This window comes from Topomyia yanbarensis, chromosome 3, assembly GCF_030247195.1.
Source record: "Topomyia yanbarensis strain Yona2022 chromosome 3, ASM3024719v1, whole genome shotgun sequence".
In the NCBI taxonomy this organism is placed as follows: domain Eukaryota; kingdom Metazoa; phylum Arthropoda; class Insecta; order Diptera; family Culicidae; genus Topomyia; species Topomyia yanbarensis.
In genome coordinates, this window is record NC_080672.1 from 79,101,206 (window position 1) to 79,109,420 (window position 8,215).

Here is an 8,215-nt window from a genome sequence, read left to right on the forward strand (position 1 = left end):
CCTTCCGGTGGGTGCGTTGAATTGTGCGACATTACCAAGCAGTAAATATTAGATATTTTGAGACCTTATTTTTCAGCATTGTGGAATCGAATGTTGCTTGTGGTGCCAGTATTATGTGTGCATATGGTTGTAGATTCTCGAACAGCGATATACTGAGAGCTATCATCTTTTTGTTCACTCTTGATAATCCTATGCATGAGTTTTTGCACATCATTAAACCTTAGTAAAACTTGTCCGCTTCTCCAGAGAAGAAAAAAATAACTAAAACGATACAGAAAGGAAAAAGGTGAGTGTTATGAAGAAATAAATTTATGATGGCCACTCAGAATGGTTCAACGGACATGAAACAGGAACATGGTCAGTCATATTTTCTGATACATACACTGCGTTTAATTATATTATATTATAGGTTAATGACCCGAAGCGGTTGGCGAATTATAACTATGTAAACTAAACCAATTTTAATGACGTACATGTTTCCATTTCTGAGTCTTCGATTGATCCCTGACAGTAATTGTAATCGGCTCAGGCTCTTTTGTGCGTCATGCATTCACTGACTCACAATCGAATTGTGCCTCGACCAACCTGACAAAACGTGCCCATTCCCCTTACTGAGCAAAAGGGCAGGGGATTTGTTGTCAAATTTGAACAAAAAAAACATTCGAAATGCGCCTTGTGATCGTGAAAAAGCTGACAGTCATCAATAAAAATAAATACAAAAAAAATATTTTCAAAATACATAGCTTCTTCCAGCCCTATTTTCTATTAGCGATAGTTACGTCAGCCAGAGCTGGTGACATTTAATAATTAAAACTGTTTTTATCATCAATTGTTTGTACCATCTGTGTTGCTTAGAACGAGAACATTATGTATGTCAGAAAATATATTGTATTTTGCTGTTCTTCGAGAAGGCATGGCAAGTCAACTTGCTTTTGTTGATTCGTTTGCACTACCTGGTACAACAGACGTACACATCCGGCACTACTATTCGTGCTAGTAAATCTAGTGATATCGTGATGAAAATAGTACAATTTAGTTGACGTTGTAAAAAACGATACTGCACTCCCACAGATAAAAGACCTTACTTATGCTAGAACGCCTTAAAATATGAAATACTAACAACTAAAATCTCTGCTGCCAGTACAACCTGGTCACGTGCTACTACTAGCCGCATCCGTTTTCGTTCTCCTACTGCTGACAAAATACTCCTCCAGCAGTTCCATAACTTCCAGTTGGCTCTTAGCGTGCACCACCGTCTTCACGAATCGCTCTCTCATTTGATGGAACTCGGCACCACTGACGTACTGATCCATCTGTAGTAAATTGTCAAACATGGTCTGAAGAATCCTAATTCGTTCCTCCTGCTCTTCCTGTTTCCCACTAGCCGACGATAGTTTCTTCAATCGCTCGAAGATGTACTCGGTCATCGTAGTCATAGACAACCGCTGGCAGACCATTGCGGACGAATTCTCCTGCACGGCATGATCCAGGAAGTCGGCCGAATGTCGCTCCGAAAGTTCGTCTAGCACGGTGTAACGCGTTTTGCTATCCTTACTCATCAGTGTCGATAGTTCCCGCGTAATCAGCCGAGCGGTTTTACTCTGCTCCAGGCTTCGACCGGCTGCAAGGTAGCGCTCCAGGATGGAGTCCAATGAGTGGTTGGAGATCACATGTGAAAGAATGTCGTCTTCGGATTGGAAGCGAATAGTGTTGTCTGGTTGCTGCGGGATCGCAGTAGCGACTGGCTCCGGAGCTGGTTCCGGGATGGGAGAGGTTGGCTTTTTGGTCGGTGGCTCGTCGGCGGTTGGTTTTGGGGAGATTTTTCGAGGCGAGGTTCGTTTGGGTAGTTCGGTTGGTGGCGGCGGCGCTGGTGCGTCTATTTTTGAACTAGCGGGAGATTTAAGTTCGGCATCAACTTCCATCGCAACGGCATCGGTAGTGACCTGGAGAGCGCTCATGTTATCAGTTGTGTTGAGCATGAACTCCCCTTCGAGTGATTCGGGGGAAGAGGTGATCTCATCTTCCTCCTCTTTGCCAGGTTCAGCAGGATTTGTAGAAGCGCGTGTAAAATTGACCAGCTCTGATAGACTGTCAGCTTTGCTTTTTCGGCGCATGAGAAATTTGGCTTTGTCGGCTGGGGACAAGCCAACTAGCTGCAGGCAGCGGTTGATGGATGGTGAGCGACATTCTTCCTCCTGGCGGATGTATTCTTTAGTCAGCGAAACCGGCGGGTCGTGGAAACTGACTCGCTTGCGCTTGTTGGCGGGAGATTCGACCTCATCACCGCTGTCCTCTTGATTCAGCTTACGCTTGAGAATGCTGACCGCCGGAGAAGCTTGGGGAGATGGTAGAACTTTCGAAAAGACCAGGTAGTCTTTTTCTTTGTCCTTGTCGAGCGGTTTCGGTTGGTCTGGGGATTGTGTTGTGGTTGGAGTACTGGTGGTGGATGTGGTGGCCATCTTTCGCATCATCAGGCATCTGTCGTTGGGGGTGACTGGTGTATGTTTTGGAGTCGACGAATTCTGCGGGACTGGTGCAGATGGTTTCGGCGAAGCTTCGCTATTTTGGTTCCTAATTAGATTGATTAGCTGGGCGCCTCGACCTCTCAATTCGATTTTGTTAGTGCTGGGGCTGCGCGGGGTCATTTGGAGAGTGCGTCCTTTCAGATTAGCCATCGAAGCCGGCATGGGGGGAGAGTGTCGGGTTCGACGAGTTACAGGTGATGGCATCATGGTAGTGGATGTTTTTTCCCGTTCCATTAGACGGCTTGATAGGCGTTTCTCGCCGCTGCCGGAGGCAGGGGGGTCTTTTGTGGTAGCGGAAGCACCTTGCAAGGAGGGAGTTGAGGGTTGTCCTTTTTCTTCCGAGATTGGTGAGATGTTGAGGGTACTGTTAAGGAGATCCGCTTCGCGTTCGCTTTGATCGGCTCCCTCCGGTGAAGATACGAGACTACGATTGAGACTTTTAGTCAGTGGTTCCATCTGATCGTCAAGGTTTCGAACGGGGGACAGGTTTGGAGAAACAGGAAGATCATCGTCGGTTTTGGTTGGTTTTTTAGGAGACTCGGGTGCTGGAGCCGGATCAGTGTCCATTGGTACCGGACTTAGGGATCTTTTGCCTTTTCTAGGACTTTTGGCGGGCGAAATGAGTGCGGGCTCTTCAACCTGCGTAACGGGGGACTCCGTCGTTGCTGAAATCGTGTTGGACAAGGAGTTGGGACTTGAGTTCTTGCTTTTTCTAAGGTTTTTAGCGGGTGAAACTGTTTTAGGCTTCTCAATCTGAGTAGCTAGAGACTCCGTCGCAGTTCCTGCGGTTTCTGGCAAGGATTCCGAAGGTGGGGTATTCGGTACGGTATCCATTTCGGATATTTTCTGTTGCGCGGCAGCTGTTGCACTTCTTGTGTTCTTACTGGGTGATACTAGGATGGTTTCCGGTTGCACCTTGCTTGGTGACTTGCGGTTCAGTTTGGCCAACTCATTTTCAGCTTCTGTGTCGAAAGACAGCGTCGCACAAATCGCTACAGCTGGAGCATCCTCTTTTTCTTCGTCTTTCGGCTTCCGGGGAGTGAATTTTCTGGTGAGAAGTGATTGCGAGTTCACCTGTTGTGACGATTCAATCACTTCCTCGATAGATTCGTTTATTGCTTTGGGCTTCATCGGGGATTTAGTTCTTGGTGCTTCCATCGCTGCCGTTGGTTCCTTATCCACAACATTATCGAAATTTAAAGATTTTCTGGGTGAAGTACGCTCTGCCGGACTTTTTAGTTTTTCGTCCAGCTGCTTCTTGGTGGGAGAAACGGCTTCCGGTTCTGGTTTCTCTTCTTGCTTTTCATCGATTTTCTCAACTTTTCTTCGTTTACGACGCTTAGTTTCTGTATCTGATGGTTTACCGCCAGTGTCGGACGATTTTTTCGGATCAGTAATGAGTTTTCTTCTAGAGGGACCAGTGGGTTCCAGGCTAGTGGACCTTCTAGTTCTTGCCATTCGGCTTGCTTGCAAATTTTTACCTTCGATAGTGTCAATCTTCAGCTGGTCCAATTCTCTAGCGACTCTTGATTTCTTCTCGGCAGTCCTTTTGGCGTTGGAAGTGTTTGAACTGCTTGGATGTTCTTTGCCAATAGCACTGGTCGGTACATTACCATTATTATTTTCCTTGTCCAGTTTGATCTTCTCAACTACAGCGGCTCCTTGTTCTTTCGGGACGATAGCCTCTCGCACACCGTTTGTCACGGAGTTGGAATCCCCAGAGGCACACATCACGATCGTATCGTGATCATTGTGATCATCAGCTGGTATCACGATTTTGTTCGGAGTCCATGGCTTAATCACAAAACTATCCTGCGACTGGCTCATGTCGTTGTACAGCGCTGGAATGTCATCCCGTTTCTCACGCATTCTATCTCGCTGATGTTCCGTCAGCTTGTCCGGCGTGAACTTCCACACTTTATCAATCACAACAAAATCACCTTCCTTCTTAACATTTTTCGTGGTCTTGGCCGGTTCCTTGCCCTCACAGATATCGACAAGCTTTTTCAACTCGGGCACCTTCCACTGTCGCTGTACCTCGCTTGGAAGTTCCAACAGCTGCGAAAGTAGCATCTTACAGTTCCATTTGACCTCCTTCGGGTGAGTTTTCAGCTCGGTCACAAACTTAGCTGCCACGAACCGATCTACCAGCGCTTTCAGTGTTTTCTTAACCTCATCTATCAGTTTATCACTCTCCCCTGTGACCAACTCACCAATTACGTTCCGAATAGGCATTATCACCACCAACAAACACCGGATCGACATTCGTTCGATCAGCAGCCGAAATGCATTTAAACCACGTCCAACTTCCACCAAACTGTTCTGAAACACCAGCGCCTTCCGCACCAGATCCTTGAACAGCTCCAACGTTTTCACCGGTGGTTGATTCAGATCAAAATCACCCGGTATCGAATCCAACACAATCCGGAAGAACTCAAGAATCACTCCCAAATTGGCATTATACTTGGCTACCGTCATTGCCTTTAGCAGCTCACTGAAGGCACATGCACAACGGGTCGACCGTTGTCCGGAAACGATCTCACCGTACACCTGCTGCCAGTCGTCACGCAGTTCGCCAACCTCCAGGAAGCGATCGTATTCCAGTGGGAATAACAGGAAACCCAACACGATTGGCAGGGATGGTTCGCACTGCTTCCGATGGATACTGATTTGTTCCTTCAGATGGCCGGCCATCGATCGATAGATCTGGGTGACCATTCGCCGATTGGAGGCGCTTGCGCTCGAGTCACTGAAAAGCAACGGATCCAGATCGGACAGGTATTGAACGGTTTTCTGTAGCATGTCCCAGTAGCCATTCGGATGGGAAGAGTATCGGCGTAGGTCGAAGACGTTCGACAATATTGTAAATGATATGCTGAAAGGATCGTTGTTTAGACTTTGCAAAAAAAAACAGATCTATGTTGTGCACTTACTCTTCCGGGTAATTTAAATCCTCGTTAAAAATCAGGCTCATAAAGTTACGATAGTTGTTGACTAGCTGTTCGGGGCTATCGTGACCAATGGTGACCATCGTCAGATTAGTTTGTGCCACTATCCGTACAGTATCGTACAGCAGTTCACAGATGACACCATCCTTCAATTGCGTACTCTGCAAAAAAAAGTTCTCGGTTTAATGATCTATTACCGAACGCGACCACAAGTTAAATTAACAACACTCACCAAACTGATCAACGCAGCCAAATTCTCCCGCACCCAGTCGAGCATCTCGCTCCGCGGAATGGTCTTCTCCTGCTCCACCATAGCCAGCAGATTATTCCACAGGCACCGATTCAACTCCACATAGTTGAGTTCCTTCATCTGCGAAAACAGCACCGTACACTCGGTGCAGGAATTGATAATCAATCTCGCCTTAGCAGTGAACAGTTTAGGCGAAATGATGGCCTGTTTAGCAGTCACATTGAAATTAATTAGACCGTTCTTGCTGATCCCGTTAGCCTCTTGCAGCAAGGTTTCAGCAATTTTTGGCGCCGGACCGAGCATATGAATCAACGCAACGGCGGACAGTTGCTTGATGGTGCTGTAGCTGTAATTAGGTAAAACATTTAAAAAAAAAATCCCCAAAATAAGTAACTAGCAAACACTAACATTTTACCCGGCGCGCCAAACTCCTGGTAACTGTTGTCAAAATAGTAGCACAAAGGCGTTTTGAACGATGGTCCAAAACAGAAGTAAATAAACGGCTCAAACACGTTGTCCGCGAACGAATCGAGCTGATGTTGCAGTTTGTTTATCAAAAACCACCAAATTTCAAACTTTTTCCTCGCTATCACCTCCGTTTTCGATTTCGAGCTCTTCAGCGGAATGCAGATCAGTTTTATTCGCTTCTGGATGTTTATCTGGTTGTATTTTGCAAATATCTCCACCAGCAGCTTCCAGCAATCGAAAGACTGCTCACGAACCAACAGCTCCGCCGATCGGAAGCCACTCTCGACGATAGCCAGAAAAACATTGATAATCACCGCTCCCTGACAGATCTCTCTATCCAACACCCGCACAAGCACCGACCACTTCCGATGCCATTCGGGATCGTTCCTACCCCGAGCTTGCTCTAGCAAATTGGAATAAATGTTGCTTATTTGCGTTTTCAGCGCGGGCCACGCAGGGGAATCCAAGTAGAGCGTTTGCTCCAGGTGAGGAAGAATAGCTTCCGATGCACGAAGTGCTAGATCCCGCGTCAGCGGGTTCTCCCAGTCAAACAGCAAGCGCAGCACATCATTCATCCAGAAATTCAACTGATCGTCATCTATCTTTTGCTTCTCGCTGGAAGGGATCTGCTTTTGGCAGGTTTTCACCAACGATTCGAGTATCTTATCAATCTGAGACCGGCTACCCGATTGGAGTGCCTTCCGAAGCTTGTCATACTGGTCATGGGCCGGGAGCTTGTACATAGTCGCAGCCGTCATTGTCGGATATCGACGAGCGCGAAGGGCCACGCTCAAGTTCTGAAATAATAGAATTATTGCAAATGAGGTCACTGCCACTGTATTGAACGAGGGAAACAGCTTAAAGGCGATGCGGAAAGAGCAATTATATAACGGGATTTAAAGGGACAGTAGAGCACTGAAAGTGTAAACAAAAACAGCTGGAGAAAAAATTCGCGCTCGAAAAGAAAAAAAACTGCTACACCAAAACAAGATGAACAAAAACTACGCAACCTTCTGTGACGTTTTCGTGTTCGTAGCGGGCATCGTTTTCTTTTCTTCTTTTTGTATATTTTTTCACACTGCTTTTCCACGCCAAGCGCTTGCTGTTTTCCCCAATTTTCTTGAGTAGCGCAAGGTGTTCGCCAAACAAGGTTGTTATAAATTGCATATGAGACTGTGTTGTGGTAGATGTGAGGCTGATGTGGTAAGAATTATTTTTGGTCATGCAAAAAAAACAGGACTGCAGTTTTCAAATTTCCTTGAAAAGACGCTTGTTAAGCAAATCTATCCTCCATTAACGTGAAATTCCCTGAATTACAAGTCTAATCCTTTACACCCACGGCTTACAGAAACGATGTGTATGCGCTTTCCGCCTACGCAATACATGCTACGTTAACCTTTGCATTATTAAAACTTTGGTACATATATGAATACGAAACAAATTTGTGTGAGCTTGAAATGAGTGGTCACAAACACGCACGCAAAAGCGAATCAAAACGTCAACTAAATGGAACGCAATGGAAACCGAAACAGACAATTATTTACCTGCGATTGTAGTAGTGCGGTTGGTCTCTTTCCAACTAACGGGGATGTTTTTTTTGGATCAAAATGCAGTAATGTACGCGCGCTCTTTTTTTGCTGCACTTTTTCCTATCACTTGAACCAATCCTTTTTCGGCAAATCGGCGCACAAATAACTACACGTTCCACTGGGGTATTTCCACTGTATTCTAATTCGTGACTTGATGGCTCTGAATATTGCCACCCGCTTTTGTAAACTAGAATTTTCTCTAATTTTCACTACAGGTTGATGGTTTTACTGCGTCCCCGACGGAATTTTCTTTCCTCTAGTTTATCTTCACCGTTTTTACGAATATTTCAACTGATTATTATTTTAAACATATTGCTTAACGCGGAATTAAACCACTTTATAGTAAATCAGAGCAAAAAACCGACCAAATCAGAGAAATTACAGCTAACGCGAATGAACATCACCACACACGGTACGAAAACAATTCGATGGATT

The 8,215-nt window shown here is 45.7% G+C and overlaps 1 protein-coding gene across 2 annotated transcripts; it reads right to left on the bottom strand.

Annotated features, from left to right (window-relative positions):
- Nucleotides 1-725: 725 nt before the first annotated feature.
- LOC131688946 (telomere-associated protein RIF1) lies at nucleotides 726-8,215 on the bottom strand. Of its 2 annotated transcripts, none has more exons than XM_058973592.1 (5): nucleotides 7,736-8,215; nucleotides 6,132-6,988; nucleotides 5,706-6,069; nucleotides 5,459-5,634; nucleotides 726-5,400 (listed from the first exon to the last, which is right to left on the bottom strand). In XM_058973592.1, the coding sequence occupies exons 2-5, from the start codon at nucleotides 6,947-6,949 to the stop codon at nucleotides 1,152-1,154; spliced, it is 5,607 nt and encodes a 1,868-aa protein (XP_058829575.1). In that variant the 5' UTR covers nucleotides 6,950-6,988; nucleotides 7,736-8,215; the 3' UTR covers nucleotides 726-1,151. The 2 variants fall into 2 exon arrangements, with proteins under 2 accessions (XP_058829575.1, XP_058829574.1); XM_058973591.1 differs by lacking the exon at nucleotides 7,736-8,215 and adding an exon at nucleotides 7,202-7,327.